Below are 19,773 nucleotides of genomic sequence, written 5' to 3'. Positions count from 1 at the left end.
TGATGGAATAGAGAGACGGAAGGAGCCTGGGACTTTGGTGATGTGGCTGAAAGCTCACCAACCCCAAACTCACTTAACTGCTAGATTTTCTATTCTGGAAGATAAATGTCCTTAATGTTTAAGGCATTTTGGGTTGGGATTTCCCTTACTTGTAGCGGAAACATCTTAACAGATTCTGTGGGCTTGGACCGAAGATGAGGATGAGCTTTCACAGATAATTCAAAATATACATCAGTGGAGTAGACTCAAGAAGGGAGCTCTTGCCCCTGTAATATTCAAATAGAAGTTGACCATGGTAAAAAAAAACAAAACAAACAAACAAAAAAAACAAAACCCAAAAATCCTTTAGTGTAATTTTGCACTAGATGATTCTTAAGGTTTTTTTCAAACTCCGATGATCTAAGATTAAAAAATAATTCTCGCTAAGGTGTGAGTGACCATGAAGCTGAACCCTTCCCCAGAGCATTTGCATTATCCCCAGTGTGATAACTCGGATGAAACTTTTATTAGTAGAATGTGGAGGTGGGGGAGGTTTTTGTGCATGAGAACCTTCCAGGTGCTCCTTGCCTACTTCGTATGGGCGGGCCACTCTCCTCTTCCCCTACACGGGTCTGTGTCAGGCACCCCTACTTTTGGAAGGTTGCTGAACCCTGACCAAAGAGGAAATAAACTATATCGTGGCTGCTGGGTTGGAAAAACACGAAGTACAAAAGACTGCGATATCATGGAGAGGAAAAGTGAAAAAGAGTGAGATCTTGCGGCCAGTGGGCAGAGGTTGAGGGCAGTGGTGGAGAGGTGGACAGTAGGTTCCAGGATTCCAGGGAAGCAGTGTTCTACCTGTTTTAACCCATGATCCCTTTTGACACACATTCCCCTTCCATAGTTCATATTAAAAAATAATAGTTAAAAAACTTTAAATATAAAATGAGAATATAATATTGGCTGTGCTTCTAACAGCTACACGGTTTCTCCATTCTAATTCATTACTCTGGCAGGACCTTTGCAAAATCTCCTGCCTCCTTCTGAGGAGATGAGAACCACTGGGACAGATTGTTCTTGACCCTGATTCCAATGTTGATTAGGTTTCTAGCGATCCCGATAAAAGAACAGTGAAAACTATATTTTGTCCTCATGCTTGCAGCCCCAGTCTGAAAAGTCTGTCCTCTCACTTTGTATCTCATGCTACGCCTAACCAAACCGTGCTTCTTGGGGAGAAATAGCTACAGAAAGTCAAAGGGCTGCATTTTTGTGCTTTGTGAGAATGCAGGTGGCAAGGCCAGTGGACTCATAGAGTGTCAGGGCTGAGCGGGGCCTCCGAAATCAAACTGTATTGTCCACTCTGTCTTAACACAGAGGAGGACAGACTGGGCTTTGAGAGGGGAAATGACTCACCAAGGCCAAGCGGTTAGTGGTGGTTAATGGATAGCTGATCTTAGGGTAGCGATGTGAGAATGCCCAGGTTTGACTTCAGGGTATCATTTCTTAAAGAATTTGGATTTGCAAAGAAACCAAGCACGATTGGTTTTTCAGTTAATGAGAGAGATGAATGCAAACAAGAGATAAAGAAAGGTGATGTGAGGAGGCTAATTACTAAGCTTGTAAATATTTTTATGTGCCATGGGGGTGGAAGATGGCTTAACCAGTGTTTCTCCCTGGTGATGCCAGTTCTCTCTCCTGGACCCTGGGCATGTCTGGTGCCAGGTCAGCCCAGCACCTCCTGGCTCTGGCTTGGAGCACCAGTGGAGAAACAGAAGCTACGTTGGAGGCCACACAAGTGGCCAGCCTGTTCTGTTGCTCTGAGACTTTACTTCCACCTTGAAGTATGACCCCCTCCATCCTCAGATGGGGAGGTTCAGTTAGGCCTGGTTGGGAGGGCTCAGCCAGTCCTGTATTTTGTGTCCTCTGCTGTCCAACCTCAGGCTGAAACAAGGCAGCCCAAGTGTTGGATTCCAGCTCCAACATGGAAACTAAAACCCCCTGGAAAAGTCCCTGTGAAATGGAGCTTACTATTCTGGAAAGTACAGTTCGATCAGCTTTGTTAAGCTGTTAATTATTAAACAAAATCAATGTTTTTTTAGTTTAATTTGGACTCTTTCAGTTAGAAAAACTGAAGGCCATTCTTTCAAAGACGAAAAAACAGAAAACCCCAGCGTGTGTTTTTGGTGACCCTCTGGGAAAAGGCAGCTGGAGAAAAGGCCACTAAGTGGCGGTGAAAGAGGTAAGAGCCAGTTTCCCGTTTGTCTGGGGCTCTTTTCCTTGTTGGTTCTTGGTCGTTACTGTCACCAAGGCATGAGGGTCAGCAAGGCTGGGAGAGGCCTGAGCCAGCTGAGCTGGGGCCATGACACCTGTAATTGCCTCTGGTCATAGCAGCCCAGCATGGGGACACTCTGTGCCTCCAGCGGGATGGGATGTAGGGGTCAGAGGCCAGCAGTAGCCAGGCAATGACCGCTACCGAAAGTTGGCCAAGGTTTAAAAACAACAAGGTCACAGAGACAAAGGCAAGAAAAGAGTCCCCAAATGGGTGCTTACAGTGGATACAGCACAGCAAAGAGTCGTGTCTCTCAGAGCCCGGGGACAGTCCTGTTCTTGAGGGGAAGGTTCCTTGACCATTTTTTCTTTACGAGGCAGACAGGGGTCTCACAGCTGGCAGGGACAGGCTGAGGATGTTGCTAATGGAGATTGCTGCGAGCAGAAGGCAGGAGAGGAGGTTGTGGCTTCAGGTAGATTCTGGCACAATGCAACCCACCCTGGCGGCCCCTCCAGGAAACAGCCAAACTGGGAAAGTCCCTCTGATCTTTCCTTTGCAGACAAACTGGTTTTGTTGGTTAACTTGTGATACTGCCACACCATGGGTTTAGGCCACATTCCCTGTCCCTGTGATGGCTTCAAAAGACTCCAGTGCAAGTGTGCAACAGTGGGGACTATTCTCAGGTCCTCATTGCTAATAGAAGTACTTATTTTTATAATAATAACTATATAATTCTTATCATAAGTATAGTAACATAGTACTTATTTTGTTCTGAGACTTAATTACTTATTAAGTAATATAATACTTAATATAAGTATTATTATTCATGAATAATAATAATAAGGGACAGAGAAATGGCTGCTGCCTTTTATTGAGCACTTACTGTGTGAGAGACATAGCGTTTGACAATAACAATCCCAAGAGGTAGGAATTATAATCTCCATTTTACAAATAAGGAGAATGAGGCCTTAACTTGCCAGAGGTGACCCGCTGGCGAGAGCAGGGATTCAATCCAGAAGGCCCGGACTCTCAGCTCCATGCTCACAAGCACTGCCCTGTATGTGGCGGCCTTGAGAAGGCGCCTTGAAGGCCTCCCGCTGCTGGGAATGGAACCTACCCCTGGCCGCAGTGCTGCGCTCTAAATCCATCACGGCTTTGACCGAGGCCCTGCGTCCCACGCTGCTCCCAGCTGACTGAGCGTGGCCTGGATGCTACAGCAGGCCCATTCCTGGAAGGCATGGGACTCTCCAGTGGCCAACTTCAGTTTGAGGACTCTCTTGACAGATTTGCACAACTTTCCTTAGACTGCTCAGTAGTCTAGGACACTTCCAACCAACCTTCCTCTCCTCTCTTCTTCCTTTGAAGCCAGACAGCCTCAAGGTTCTCCCAGCCTTCCTCCCCAGTTTCGGTCCCAGACACTTTCCCTAATAAAATCCTTGTATGTTTAATCCCAGTTCAGCCTTTGTGTTTTGGAAGACCCAGACTAACGCAGTGTACCATGCAGAATTTTCAGGGCAGCTTGGTTCATCCTGCTATCATAAATTAGGAGGTGAGACAGTTTCCTGTTTCTCCCCCAATTCCACACTAAAAGCCTCCAGGCACGAAGCCTTGCAGTGGTCCTCCCTGAGGTGCTGTTGTTTTCCCTGCTAGTAACTTAGGTGGTTGGTCTTATCTCATTCATCAATTCACCCATTCATGCAAAAAGCATTTATTGATTTCTTACTATATTCTAGGCCTTGGGGAGATACAAAGATGAATGAGTGTCAGGGAATCTGTTCTCAGAGAAATCACAGTCTCGTAGAAGGACAATTTGGTCAACAGCTAAACAGCGATAATTGATTTAAGTCTGTCTAGGACGTTTCAGTGTTCAAAGGGCCTCTGCACGTTTATCTCTTAATTCCAACAAGCCTGTGCAACAGGCCAGGCAGGTGTAAACATTCTCTTCTTAAAGGAGAGGAAAATGCAAGCTTAGAAGGGTCAGGATTACCTGGTAAATGGCAGAGGTGGGTCTTGAATCCAGGTCTTCTTTGTTGAATGTGCTTTTCCAGAATCTCTCGGTAACTGCATTTATGTTGCTAGGAAATATTATAGACTATCTTTAGAGCCTTGGCCTTAGTATCCCCAATTTTAATTGGGTTAATTAGCAGCTCCCGGGTTAAAGGAGTTTTAATTTTGGCCCGTAATTATTTAAGCGGAATTTGGAGCGCCATCTTGGTGTTTTCTATTTCTTTAAGCCCTTCACCAAGGAGCATCACGCCCCCAACCCCACCTTGACCACCCTGTGAGTCCAGACACAATGTTTCCCAGTGAGAAGCAAGAAATAGAAAGTTACCCTTCTGAAAAATGGAAAGTGAAACCGACCAGCTCAACTTCGTCTGTTCAGCTGGTCAGAATGCTAAGGGTCAACAAAAACACCATCTCAGCCTTTGCTGGAAGTCTGATGATTGAGTGGTAGGGAGAAAAAACAAAGAAATTTTTTTCACAATTTCCTAAGCTTGGTAATTATCAAGAGTTGCCTTTGGCCTCTCAGTTCTTGACTAGGTGAAAATAAGCCGCGTTTATGTGGCTGCCTGCCCCAAACAAAGCCCATTCGTCCGTCCTCACACCAGTAAATCCAGACATCAGTGTCTGTCTAGATTAGAATTGATTCCCTCACCAGGAAACCAAGAAGAGCCTGTTAAAAGGCTAGTTATTAATGGCCTCATTACAAGCCTGCGTTATGCCATTTGAACCGAATTTACATAGGCAGAGGAAGCACATTTATAAGTGTCGGAAAGAGATGAAGAAAGAGGAAGCCTTTTGGGGGGCTGTGGTAGCTCCTGCTTTGTGAGCAGCACTGGGGTTTCCTGAACGATGAAATAGGGGCCTGTGGGCTTCCGGGCCTGGGCACCTGGGTGTGGGGCCATTGGGACGTAGGTACGGACAGTGCTTCTTAAAGATCTTGAGGAACCCTACCAGTGAAGCTTTCCTGGGCTCTTTTGGTCATCTGTGTTTGGTGGCAGCAGCCCCAGAGATGCTGAGTCCAGAATAGAGGTGGGTGTTTGTGGGGCCCGTTTACCATGGTGGGAAGCAGATTTTTTTCTTCAACCCTTCCTAGGTTTATATCCCAGAGACTGGTTGGGGGAACTTCAGTCTGTGGCTAGGAAGCAGCTCACCCAGAGGAATCTTTCCCCCTTTTGGGTCACGTTTCCTGAGCGGCTGTCCCTTCTGCTCTTCTTCTAAGCGGGTCTGGGGGCCGGGACCTTGAGTTCTAAACGTGGTTCTACCATGAAACCAGCAGCTAATGACCTAGGGCCAGTCAGTTCACGGCCCCGTGCCTCCATTGTTTCATCTGCAAACTGGACATAGTCACCTCTGTCCTGCGTGCCTGGAGACACGGAAAGGAACAAATGAGAACAAATTGAAAAGTTCTGAGGCCCTGGGTAGTGAGACAACTCCAGCTAACCCTTGGCTTCTGGGAGGAGGAGAGAGCACCTTGGCTCCACTCAGGAAAGCTTCCTGAAGGTTGAACTTGGAAGAAGGATAAGGGCCCCAGCCCCAGCTGGCAGAGGGCCGTGGGAGCCGCAGGCAGCTTTTATCATCGGTGGACAAGGGTGAGCACACGCTCTCATTGGTTGTCATAGCAGCCTCAGCTGTGGTGCTATTTTTGTTCAAGCTGAAGAGCAGGTAGGGTGGGGTGGGGAGGGGAAGGGAAGAATCGACATCCTCTGCTTTAAAAAACAAAACCAAAAAACTAACACTTTGAATAGTTCATTTATAGCTAGTAGCTCATTTACTCAAGTTGGGGCTGGAGAAAGATCTTAGAGGCTTGAGGTCTTCTCTTCTCCTGTTCTGCCCTCTTGATCTTGAACCTGAAGTACCTTGAGGAGGGCTAGGTGAATCACCTGGTGAATCAAGAAATACTGTTCCTTGGGTCTGTGCGAGCTGGAGAAGACTTGGGTTGATGTACGGTAGATCCACCGATGTGTAGTGAGACCAGGCAGCCTCAGGAATCTGCAGCTGGCACAGAACACCTGGATGGCAAAGCAGGTTGGATGTCACAGGTGAGCCAGCCTGCGTTCCAGTCAGTAGCACTGGATTGTGGGAGGAGTGGATTCATTCTTCCTTCCTGCTTTCTACTCCTTTCTCCTTGTTTCCAGGGAGACAGAGTGGCCACCATGAATTTATTTAAAGTCTGAGTTGGGGATGTGTCCATAGGACTTTGCCTTATCTTTTTGGCATCATGAGGATGATGATGATGAAGGTGATGAGGACAAGGATTGATGTCACTTTAACTAACTCACACTAACACCTCCAAGTAATAGTTACCACCTCTCTCCCTTGGCTTTAATGCCAGTAAGACATCCGGTGAGTAAGAACCCGGCATTCCACTGACCCTCTTACCATCAGTCTGATGACTGTGTGTGACTTTGGGGTAGCTGGTGACTTGGAGATTGGGTGTACTTGTCACTCTCTGTTGGGAGCTTTGTTAAGTGAAAGGGGTTAATTGGACAGGAAATACAATGCCTATTAACCAAGGTGGGTGAACAAGGAGAAAGAAAGACCCGTGGTGATGACTAAAACGAAAAAGCAGTCTTGGTGTTTGCCAGGAAGCTGGGGGGCACGCAGGGCGTTATTGAAACTCATGATCTGAGTCCCACCACTGCAAGCCTCTCACCTCTCACCCTGCGAACTCAAGTATATTTGTAGTAGAGCAAAGGCTCCTTCATTGTGGTTCATACATTTGAAATTTGGACACAAGTCCAGGCTTCAGATTTCCTTTTGTGCTTTTCAGGGACACAACAATAGCCATGGCACTGAACTTCTAAGCTGATAGCCAGTGTAAACAAAATCAATACAGTGTTTATAGTCTACTTCAGAATCATCTCCTAGGCGTTTTGTAAGCCATGCTTATGGTACACTTTCAGACATTGGGTTTATTATAGCATCTTACTTGTTCCTGGAAGCAGAGAGAGCAGGTTGTTGGCTTGGTAACATGGTGTTAGCCACTAGTTTGTGTTACTTCATACATCTGAAGGCAGTGCTCGCTCAGGGTGGGAAGGGGTGGGCAGCCACAACACTTCTCAGTTCTGACCAGACTTTACAAAAGAGCTGATATACATTCTGCTCGAGTGTCTGGGATTATTTTAAAACCAAGCAAAGAAAACGTCCAACTTAAGAAAAAATAAAACTGCGTTTTCAGTCTATAGTTTACAGAATTTCCTTTTCTCCTGAATACCTTTTTGCTGACAGGTCTCCATGATACAGACCAAACTTCTTTGCAAGGCATTTAGGGTTCCCTCAGACACCCGAGCTCCCTCCCTCTCATGCAGCCCTCCCCCCGGTAGATACTGAAGGTACCCCCACGTTGCTTCCTGTAGCCAACACACACCCCTTGCTCTCATGCCTTGTGGCTTGAGTCACGCTTTGCCCATGTGGGAAAGTCCTTCCAACTCTCGTACGTGGTCTCCCCAATACCAGCGAGGACAGACATGTTCTTGCCCTTGCGTTTCTTGGCAAGCCGGGGCTTTGAGTATTTGTTATTCATCGATAGACAATGACTGTTTTTTGAAGGAATAAAAGAATAGGCAATGAATTATTTTATTAATCTGAATAGGAAATATCAAACCTTTTTCACAGAAGGGTAAGTTCGGCATCCGAATGCTATTTGACTACAGGGAACTAAGCTTGTCTTCTTCACCCCTCGGGAAGTTTTTCTTAACTTCTCTAAACTTCTGTTACATTCTTTGTGTGCCAGCACTTTTCTAAACACTTAGAAACATTTAACTCACTCAATTTAGTTATGTTTATAGTCTTGTCATAGCGGTTGGTGCTCGATGATAAGGTATCACATAGTTCTCTCAGCTTTTTCATGTGGAACCTCATCTTCCCAATTCAGCTGGTCCCTACAGCTGAGAAATCTCATCCCAAGTGGAAAAGCCTCCAGAAGTTTCTCCACACCTCAGGCAAAACTCTATATTCCTGCTCCATCTGAGCGATGTCAAGGGATAGTTCAATCTGGGTCCCAGACCTGGGATGTCAACGCAGCCCTGTCTTTGTGGACCCCAATATTTAGGTTGCATGGCTACTCGTTTCTGCATTCTTCTAAGAAACCTTTAAATATTCTTCACTCTTTCTTTCATCAGCCACCCTGGAAGTCTTGGACACGGACTGATGATCCACTCCTATTACACTTCAGTCCGACACAGAGACACGTGTTCCCCTGACTGGCCCGTAGCTATTTTCTGTTTCATTCCGCTTTTGACTAGATTGGTGGCAAGCTCTTCATTCTCAGTTGTAATTTATCGCCTCAATTTCCTTCTCTGTCCACTTTCTTTTTCCTTGTCATCCAAAACTTGGAGAAAGCCACGCACCACGGTTATGCTACAGGCCTCTCTGCCTTCACATTATCTTATTTAAACATTTTAAAAAATAAATTTAGTTTAGCAAAATGGAAGCAGTATAGCATAATGCAGTTTTCCCAGATTTCAGTCTTTTGAGAACCACCAACATTGTTTTTGGCTTACCTTTGTACCATAGAACTATAATTTTCTTAAACAGCTTTATTGAGATATCGTTCATCTGCCATTACAATTCATCCATTTAAAGTGTATGATTCAGTGGTTTTTGGTATTTGATGTTAATTTTAAAAAATTGTGGTAAAATATGTATAACATAGTTTTGTCATTTTAACCAATTTTAAGTATGCACTTCAGTGACATTAATTGCATTCATGTCACCACTATCTACTCTCAAAACTTTTCCACTGTGCTATTAACTTAATATTTTAAGTCAATTCAGTTTTTTAAGTAAATTTATTTTAAAAGGAAACTTTGCCACTGTAAATGAAAAACCAGTATCTCTTGATATAGAGTGAAGGTAACTATTGAAACATAGCTAATAAAAAGCAGACATTGGTATTAATTTCTTTGAGCTATGGATGCCTACAGAGGCCTGTGAGCGTAAGGCCTTGTTCCCTCTATGGAGCAAAGGGAGGTACCCATGTTAAACCTGTGTTAAAGGCATCTTCCTACCAGGTGAAGTCTTTTGTTTTTTGGGAGGGGGGTATAAGTGGAATTGAAAGATTTGGGAGGGGACTGCTTTCTTAATATGTGGCTCAGTGTCCTTGAATGTCTGCTGTACACTTTAGAATCATCCCTGCACCACCAGGGTGCATGGCTTACAGCATGGGAAACCCTGGCAGATGGAAGAGAGTGTGGATTTGGGGGTTAAATTGCCTTACAGCATGCATGCACTGTGTAGCTTGGACAACCCACTTCGATTTCATCTGTGAAATGGGCAGAATCTTACCAGTCTCCTAGCTGTGACAAAATTGAATCATCTATGTTGTGTTTTACATGGCCCCTGGCATATTGCAACTGCTGAACAAATAGCTGTCTTGGTTGTTTTTAAGAACCATACTTGGTTTTATGTTTCCCATGGCTTAGCATTACCTTAGCTTGCTTACTCTGAAAAAAACTCTCCAAGAAGAGCAGACTCCATTCTTCACCCTGCCCCTTCCAGAGTGCTGACGAAATACCAGATGTTACGCAGCAAAAAGAGGCAGTGGCATTGTGGTATGAAAATTTAACTGGAAAATAAGAGTGTGCATCCTTGGGTCAGAGGCCAGTGGGGCACTCAGGACCATGGCTAGTCCAATTGGCATTAAATGTCTGTTGACTTAAACCTCATTCTTGGAATGTGCCCGTTTGCCCTGATAGCAGGTCACAGCATACGTAACCAAGCCAGCATTGGCTGCACCAACAGGTGTCAGTGACAGCAAAAGCCCAAGTTGTGTCTCGTGAGCTGCAGAGTCACAAACCCAGACCAGGAATAGCAAGTGACACTGCCTTCTGCTGCCCTGGACCACATCCAGAAAGGAGGCAGGGCAGAGACACCTGGGGGAGAATGCTAGCTCTACTGCCGTGCTGGCTGCATGACCTTGGCTCAGTTATTGCATTCGTTCTGGGCACAGTATTTTTATCTATAAAATGGGAATAGAATATTGATTCCTATTTTACAGGGTTGTTGGGAGGACTGAATGAGATTAAGACCATTGAGCAGTCACCACAATATTCAGTAAGTGGTAACATTTATGGTTATCATTATTGGTAATAATAATGAGTCACTGGCCTTCTTACCTAGTGTGAGCTTCTCCATATGGCTTAAGTATGGGTCTGAGTGCATACGTATACTGATTACATTTAAAATTCTAGCATATAGGCTCCCTCCTATGGGAAAAATTATGATGAACCTTTAGTGTTGACAGATTAATTATTTTGATGTCATTTAATAGGCATAAACATCTTTAACTCCTTATCTTTATTGTCCTTTCTCAACTCTGAAAGCAAAACAAATGAACAAGATACAAATACAGGCGTCAAATAAATAAAAGGCAAATTGATGACATTTTTTTGGTCATAAACGGTGCTGGCTTGTTGAGGTGGCATCATGAACACTGCACGGAGGCTGGGGTACTCACTGATTCCGTCGGGAGGCTCTCTGCGTCTCCCCTGTGTTATTTCGGGACTTGGATCTCCCACCACGTTTCTCTATTTAAAGTAGTATACAGGGGAATCTTGTGTTCAGTTGGCACAAATGCCTCATTTGCATATCATCCTGCCTCCTCTCTTCTGTCCTCATTAGCCTCCAACATTTAGGATAGCATGACCTAGTTGCAAAGTGATTGCAAACACAAACACAGGCACCAAAATCCTATGGCAGGACTCAATTATGATGTAGTCATTCGGATAATCTGAAATGTTCTTGCATCCCGTTACAAAGGCATCATCATCTAAATGAAGAGCCCAAACACAAATTCTCATAGGGAATATGTCTGAGAACTTTTGGCAAACACCCGTTTGAGAAACAGTGATTCACATACCGACTGGATGCCCACAGTATTTGAGGCAGCCTCCAAAATTAAACACTATATAAAAAAGAGAAATAGGCAAGACCAAGGACCTGGACAAGAGTGTGAAAGAGATTAAGAACCAAATTTGTCACTGAGCTGCCTGGCAGCAAGGGCAATATGTGAAACATACCAATGTTAGCTCATTGTTATTGTCTAATAATAAGATAAAGCAGGCAAGTTCTCTGAAGAGACAGACTTTTCCTGCCACTAAATTCAAAGAGTATTTGCCACATGACTCCTTTATAGATGAGACTTTGGGGAACAGGATGCACAAAGAATATTTTTCTATAATTTCTCCAGAGTTTCTCTAGACTTTGTAATAGCTGAGAGGATATTGTTGCATTCTAAAGCAGTGCTAACGGCATCTTCATAATGCCTCACATTGGAGAGGATCCGTGGGGTTTTCAGAGTGATTTCACTCATTCATTATTTGAGTCTCAGGACAGCAAAGGTGGTATTATCTTCAATAATAATAATGGTTGAAGAGGGATCTCCACGTCCAAGGGGGAAAGTTTGGGAACAACCCACTCCATCAGGTGGGTTTTAGCGGTGAGTATGTCTGAGTTGGCATTTCCTTCAGGGGAAACTTTTAATCTGCCGAAGTAATTGGCCTGGCCCCATCGAGATGCTGGCCTTCTCTGCAGTGCACTGTGGAAGCCGCGGCTGTGGCTCGTCAGTCAGTGCCACCAGAATAACTCTGCAGAATGAATGACATCCTGCCTGACTTCCCGAAATGAGCGAGCTGCCCTGACTATCCAAGGTGACTAAAGGAATGGACCTACTGGAAGAAATTGTTTCTTTTCCACAGCCTGTCTGAGCGCTGGGGACTGTCTGCCAAGCGCTGCACTGTCAGAATCAATCTCATTTGTGTCAAGCTGGCCCTTGGGCAGATTATTAGCCGATAGATTCAGTTGCTACTTTTCCCATTACCCACCCCCATTATCAAAGTAATGCTATCTCACTGTGGAAAATCCTAAAATACATAAAATGGTAGAAGGAGAGAGAAGGAAGAAGAGGCATGCAGAAACCAGCCACACATTTTCTTCTAACCTTTTAAGATGCATTTTTATATAATTGAAACCCTGCAGCATGAGATATAATTTTATAACCTGCTGTTTTGCTTCACATGCCATAAGCTTTACCCACGTCACTTAAAACTCTTTGAAAAGAATGTTTTTAATATTCTTTCAGACAGGCTGTTTTCAGTTTTTTCACTAATGCCAAGACATCTTGGTTCAGTATCTTTCTCTGCATTTTTGGACACTTATTTTCTCCTTAAGAGAAACTTCTGGAAGTAGAATTATGTGGTAACAGGTGTGAACATTTTAAAGGCTTCCTCTTTCTCTGAGTATGGACACATGGCTTTCCAGAAAGGGTGTGCACTTTATACTTCCCTCAGCATCGAGGGGGTGCCTGTCCCCCGGTCACCTCCAAACAGTCACCAAGTGTACTTTAAACATTTTCTAATTTGAAAGAGTAAGACAGGAATACAGTGTGTTATTTGTATTTGAATTTCCGTGATGACTAGTGCAGATGAATGATATTTTCTTTCTTTTGAGTGGGGAGGTGATTTATAGTCTTTCTTTTGTGAATTGTCTACTTATTGGGCTTTGGGTGTTTTTAAAGAGATTTCTATAACCTCTTCATATTTTTAGGAGATTGGCTCCTTGTCATATTTATTTCAAATTTTTAACCAGTTTATGATTTGCCATTGGTTGTTATTTTTGGGTTTTTCTTTTTTTTTGGTAACAGATTTATTGAGGTATAATTCACATATGCTACAATTTCACCATTTAAAGTGTACAATTCAATGGTTTTTAGTGTATTCACAGATTTGTACAACTATCACCTCAAGCAATTTTAGAATATTTTCATCACCTCAAAAAGAAATCCCATGTCCTTTAGCTATTGTCCCACAATCCTGCCAGTGTCCCCAGATGAAAGCAACCACTAATCTACTTTCTGTCTCTGTAGATTTTCCTATCATGGACATAGTATATATTTGGAATCATATAATATATAGTCTTTTGTGACTGGGTTCTTTCACTTAGCATAATATTTTCAACATTCATCTTATTTAATTAATAAACAAAAATTATTTATTTATCCTGAACAACATGTTTTGGAATTTATTTCTTTTTATTTCTGAATAATATTCCATGGTGTGGATATGCCACATTTTATTTATTTATATTTATATTATCCATTCATCAGTTGATGGGCATTTGGGTTGTTTCCACCTTTTGGCTATTATGAATAATGCTACTATAAACGTTTGGATTTTGTTTTTAGTTTGTTGATTAAAGTTTTAAATTCATATCATCAAGTCTGTTGCTCATTTAGATTGTGATTTCTTCAGTTGTTTGATTAACAACCTTTCCTCAAACCAATGTTAAACGTTCACCCATATTTTCATCTTTTAACTTTTAAAATATGGGTTTTTTTGCATTTAAATCCATAATCTATCTAAATTTCATTTTGGAGTTATGAAGAACGTAAACAGTACCCTCCCTTCTCCACTGTCCACAGTAGCTAATATTTTCCAGCACCATCTGCTGAATCATCCTTCTTATAACCACTTCCTTTATTCTGTATTGATTTACTTTTTAATAGACTTGATTTATTTTTTTTAATGGACTTTATTTTTTAGAGCAGTTTTAGGTTCACAGCAAAATCAAGTGGAAAGTACAGAGAATTCCTATATGCCCCTTGCCCCTACATACACACAACTTCCCCCACCATCAACATCCAGCACCAGAGGTACGTTTTACAGTTACTGGATCTACATTGACACATCATTATCAGCCAAAGTCCATAGGTTATGTTCACTCCAATGTTGTATATTCTATGGGTTTGGACAAATGTTTTAAATATAATGACATGTATCCACCGTTATAGTATCATACAGAGTATTTTCACTGCCCTAAAAAGCCTCAACTCATTCCACCCTCCCTCCTAACCACTGGCAACCTCTGATCCATAGTTTCGTCTTTTACAGAATGTCATGTAGTTGGAGTCATACAGTGTGGTGTTTTTGTTTTTGTTTTGAGCGTCTTGCTGTGTTGCCCTGGGTCGTTCAATGTCGTCATCATAGCTCACTGCAACCTCAAACTCCTGGGCTCAAGCCTTCCTCCTGCCTCAGCCTCCTGAGTAGCTGGGACTGCAGGCACGCACCACTGCACCTGGCATATGCAGTGTGTTTTCAGACTGACTTCTTTCACTTAGTAATGTGTCTTTAAATTTCTTCCTTGGCTTTTCATGGCTTGATAGCTCATTTCTCTTTAGTGCTGTATAACATTGCATTATCTGGACGTACCACAGCTTTTTTATCCATTCACCTACTGAAAGACATCTTGGTTGCTTTCAAGTTTTGGCAGTTTACGAATAAAGCTGTTATAAACATTTGTGTGCAGGTTTTTGTGTGGATGGAAGTTTTCAACTCCCTTGGGTAAATACCAAGGAGTGAGATTGCTAGTTTGTATAGTAAGCATATATTTAGTTTTGTAAATCTCTCTTCTAAAGTGGCTGTACCATTTTGCAGTCCCATCAGCAATGAATGAGAGTTCCGGATGCTCCACATCCTCGCCAGCATTCAGTGTTGTCAGTGTTCTGGATTTTGGCCATTTTATTTTTTTTTTTTAATTTTTTTTTTTTTGAGACAGAGTCTCACTCTGTTGCCCAGGCTAGAGTGAGTGCCGTGGCGTCAACCTAGCTCACAGCAACCTCAAACTCCTGAGCTCAAGCGATCCTCCTGTCTCAGCCTCCCGAGTAGCTGGGACTACAGGCATGCACCACCATGCCCGGCTAATTTTTTTTCTATATATATTTTTAGCTGTCCATATAATTTCTTTCTATTTTTAGTAGAGATGGGGTCTCGCTCTTGCTCAGGCTGGTCTCGAACTCCTGAGCTCAAACGATCCGCCCACCTCAGCCTCCCAGAGTGCTAGGATTACAGGCGTGAGCCACCGCGCCCGGCCTGGCCATTTTAATAGATGTGTAGTACTATCTCATTGTTGTTTTAATGTGCATTTCTCTGATGACATATGATGTAGACCATCTTTTTCATGTGCTTACTTGCCACCTGTATATCTTCTTTGGTGAGGTATCTTAATTGTTCATTTTCTGATAGTTGAGCTTTAAGAGTTCTTTGTATGTTTTGGATACAACTTCTTTATCAGATATGTCTTTTGCAAACATTTTCTCCCGACTGTAGCTTGCCTCTGAGAATGTCTTTCACAGAGCAGATCTGTACTGGTTTTTAATGCTTTCTTTATCACATATTAAGTTTTTATGGTAATGAAGCTTTATTTTTGAGCTATGTATTATATTCAATTTCTCTGTCCATTCTGTTTTTTATAACTTTAATATAAAATAGTACTACCCTTTATTATTTTTTAAAACTTTGCTAGGGGACATAATACCTCTATAAATGGACTTTTCCTTGGTAGGAAAAAAACTAATATTATAAGGAAGCACATTGTCCCAAATAAGATTTTAAATTCAATTCAAGGAGGAGTAGGTGGTTTTTACTCTAAATATTATTTGAAAACTGAGGAAATTTCCCCCCCCCCATGGTTATTGATTAAGTCAGATTTTCTATGTATTTTGAGGCAATTTGGATACTTTATATTTTTCTATAAAAATTGCATTGAGATTTTGTTAGCTCAGAGGTCTCACTTTAATGTTAATTCTTAGCATAGAGTTTTTATTTCCATGTGTTTCTTAAAAATCTCCTCCATATATGTGGTTACCATTCCTTTCTCATTTGGCTTATTTATGTTTTCTACATTTTTTTTTCTTAATTATATTTTTTAGAGCCTTGACTCTTTGGCTAGCAGACTGGCCAGAAATTTAGGAGAAATAAAAGTTTTTTTGTTGTTGAAGCAATGGCAGACTGCACTGTGGGTCCAACCCAAAGAAGTTATACCTGTGTGATATATTAGAATAGGTAATTGGCAAAAGTTGGGGCCACTGTGGCCACTCAGGATAGTGTCTAAACAATTCTGGAGCAAGAAGTAGTTCCAGGGAATCCCTTTTCATTTTAAGTAACCTACTGACTGTTTTAAGTTGATGGGATTCCTCAAATTTTTTTAAAAGGGACATCCAGGCATCTAATAATAAATAATTGAAACCTGGTATAATCATTTAGAAGAGGAGTGTGAATTGTCCTTGATCTTTTTGGCTCTTTCCTTTATAGGCTCCTGTGCTGGGTGAGAGTTGCTTGGGTGACATGTATTCTGTGCCATGGTGATAGGCCCTGGCTGTGTTAGAAGTCACCAATCCAGGAGAAAAGAGTCGTGGGGAAGGCAGATCCAGCAAAGAAAAAGGTAGCCTTCTGTTAATCAGGCTAGAAGAGCAAGGAGGTGGGAGCCTACTGTGTTAGCTTTTGCAGGGGAATAATTAGCACAGAGTGAGGGGAGAGCCAGTAGGATTGGAAAGGAAAGGAGAGATGTAGGAGACTAATGGCTCTCATGCCCAGCTGAAAACATATCACCCTGCTTGAGCTCCCAGGGTCATTTGCTCCACCTCTTAACACTAGATTCTGCCTGTTGCACAAACAACCTTGAAGACCTGGCAGCACTCAAACAGGCCTCTGGAATGGTGAGTCTTGGGAGAAATCACAGAGCAGAGAAGAGCAGGATGGGGACGTGCCTCGTTGCCCGTTGTACTCTAGGGCAGCCCATAGACATTCAGCAGAGCCAGATACCAGGCTCTGGGACAGGACCTCCACCTGAGGCTCTGGGGCTTTTAAGCTGCACCCCTGGGGAAGCCCCAGCCCCTCCCCTGGCCTGAGCAATGGTTGATGCCTCAGTAGCAGCAGTAGGATGTGGTGGTACCCTATCCCTGCTCCCCCACCTCAGCCTCCATGGTTGTGGGAGCACAGCCTCTTCCTGGCATGACCTGGGGTCTAGGGTACAAGCCTGAAGTTACAGCTTTCTGAGGAGCATATCACCTCAGCATTCTATTGTGGCAGGACAATTGCCACAAGTTCTGCACAGGCCACCTTCTCCCCGGGAGGCCAGCCTGCAGGACTTAGCCAGTCTAACCCTCACCTCTCACCTCTCCTGCCCTTTTAGATCATGGGCTCTCTGAAGGCAGGGTTGGTGTCTGATTCATCTTCATGTCCCCTCAAGAGCCCAATACCTTTGGCTGGTTCTATAAGTGGTTTAGGAGTGAATGAGAACAAGCCCAAAAAAGGAACTGAATGAAGCTTCTCTCTCCTCTTAACCATTCTTAACCATTTTGGGGTCCTGTCCCTCTCTGAGGATCTGATGAATGCTTTGAACTATCTCCAGAAAGGTATAGGCAAATGCACACAATCTTGCACACAACCTCAGAGGCAGGCCTATTAATCAACAGATCCTGGTGAAGAGCCCCTGCCTTAGAGCTCTGGAAGGTTCTCAGCATCATCTCATTCTGCACCATGCCCCACACATTCGCACACCCCTGCTCTCAGCTCCGAATCTGCGCATGCTCTAATCTTCCCACGGTGCAGGGGTACAGGTGTTGGCTGTGGTACTGATCTAGAACCTAGTTAGACTGACCTAAGTTTTGTTGAAAATGGTTACTTTTCACTGCTGCTCCCAGAGGCGGCATATTGTCTAGCCATGACCCTGAGGTCTAATGGCTTTCTGAACACCACAGGTTTTACTCTTGTTCCAAGGATGACCTTTAAGTGGACAGTCCCTTCTTGACCCCACATGAGGGGAAAGGGCCTCCCTTCCTCACATCCCTGCAACCCTGCAGGAAGTCTGGAGGTGAAGCTTCCAGAAGCCTGCTGGCTGAGACTAGACTTGCAGCCTCAGACTTTTGGCCTTCCCCCTGCCACCTTTACCCTGTCGCTGTCATCCTACCCTGTGGCCTACGTGGTGGCTGACTTTTCCCCATTAGGTCCTCTTTCATGATTTCCTGAGTCACCCCCTTCAGCCTGTATTTGTATGACATGTAGAGCCATTTCCTATTTGGTAATGTTTGGGGCTCTCATGGGGTGGAACACGTCTACCAGTTCTCCTTCCTTCTGTTCCCATTTAGCAGTGTCCTCTATTCTGTAGATTCTGGCTGTGACTCAGTCACCGACACCGAGCCTGAAGACGAGAAGGCTGTTCCCTACTCAAAGCAGCAGAGCCTGTCGCCGGAGACTTCGCCTGGGAACCTGATGGTGGTGCAGCCGGACCGCGTTCGCTGTGGGGTAGGCACTCCTGGGGCCCTGGTAGATCAAGGTCAGGACATGGGCTTTCCAAATGGATGCCTTTGTTGCAGTAAAAGGAGTGGGGTTCTCACGTTGCACCTCAGTATAATTGCAGGCTTTTCTTGGAGTTTCCTCTGGGCACCCCATCACCTGGGCCCTGGACGCACCTAGCTCCTTTGAGTCAGAGGGAGATGAGCCCAGGAATGTGTGTGTCGTCAATCTAAGACTTTCATTTTATGGATCGATAACACAGAGCACGCAGCTGGGAGACCAGCATTCCAGACACGTACGCCAACCCTGGGGTTAGAGGCCATGTCTATTCCTGCTAGCCTAGGGCAGGGTGGAAGGAGATTTGGGGCATCCTGAGAGCTTGCTTCTCTGTCAGTTGGCCACTGGCATGGCCTTGAAGCTTGCTAGCTGAAACTTACTGGCCAATGTCGCTTGCTAAATGGATCAGATAAATGCCTAAGCATCACGTGACTAGCATTTTCAGGGGTGGGGCATATATTATTGAGTGACTTGAATGTGATGGCTCAACTGATGAGCCACTGTCATTTGAATCCTACCATGGATTTTGATGGGTTTTCATTATTTTTCCTTTCCTGTTAAAAACATGCAGCATTTATGATAGCAGATGTTTCTTCGTGGCTACAGGCTCATCACTAAGCTGTGGGCTCCTCAAGACAACAGGGTGTGGGAGCCTGGGCAATGGGAAACACTGGCCTCTCTGCCCTTGCGAGTGGTTTTCTGAGCAGCCCATGGCCACGGGACATTGGGCAAGAGCTTCCCACATGCGGGTTGCCACTTGCTTCTTTGGGCTGGATTTGACTCATAGACATGTTTGGTTTGGACTGCACAATGTTTTAAAAGTTTGACATACAAACGTGTGTTTCCAACTTCCTTTCGATCTGGTCATATTAGGCCTGAGACGACTGGCTGGGGCTGAGCAGCCTTTGCATGGGACATGCGTCCTCCAGTTTGCTGGTCCCAACCACTCCCTGTCCTTTATAGTCAGCCCATCTTACTCCTTTTCCCCACTGGCCAGGCAGCTGGGGACATGTCAGTGTTCAGTCTCCTCCTGCGACTTCCTGCCTTCTCCGTGCCCTCTGATCAGGCTGTTGGGTGCCGGTGGGTAAAGGGGGTTTGGAACCAAAGCCTGACTCCCTTCACTCACCTCCCTGATTTTCTAGGCTTTCATTCTTCTCCCAGCTTAGCTGCCCACGAAGCTAGGATCTCCTTGTTGCTGACTCTAGGTCTCTGGATCTGGGAGGACTGGGCTGGGGGTTGGGTCCCAACTGTCAGCAGAGGAGACATACATCGCCTTTGGCCCCTTACTCCCAGGGAGAAGGCTCAGGTGGGACAGAGCTGGGGCTGCATCAGGGGCAACGACAACCACAGCACAGGTGTGCTCCCCCTCAGCAGCCTCCAGGACCCAGGGCCACA

General features: G+C 44.2%; 1 protein-coding gene across 1 annotated transcript in view; it reads left to right on the top strand.

Moving 5' to 3' along the window:
• The window catches only part of PIK3AP1 (phosphoinositide-3-kinase adaptor protein 1), a 107,224-nt gene that overhangs the window by 37,538 nt on the left and 49,913 nt on the right, over positions 1-19,773 (top strand). Inside the window, exon 3 of the mRNA XM_069459980.1 lies at positions 18,194-18,330. Coding sequence (XP_069316081.1) covers positions 18,194-18,330 — 137 coding nt within the window. The remainder of the gene's footprint in view (positions 1-18,193; positions 18,331-19,773) is intronic.

This window comes from Eulemur rufifrons, chromosome 28 (genome assembly GCF_041146395.1).
Source record: "Eulemur rufifrons isolate Redbay chromosome 28, OSU_ERuf_1, whole genome shotgun sequence".
Taxonomy (NCBI): Eukaryota; Metazoa; Chordata; class Mammalia; order Primates; family Lemuridae; genus Eulemur; species Eulemur rufifrons.
Note: the sequence above shows the minus strand (reverse complement) of the source record. Positions and strands in the feature narration are given on the sequence as shown.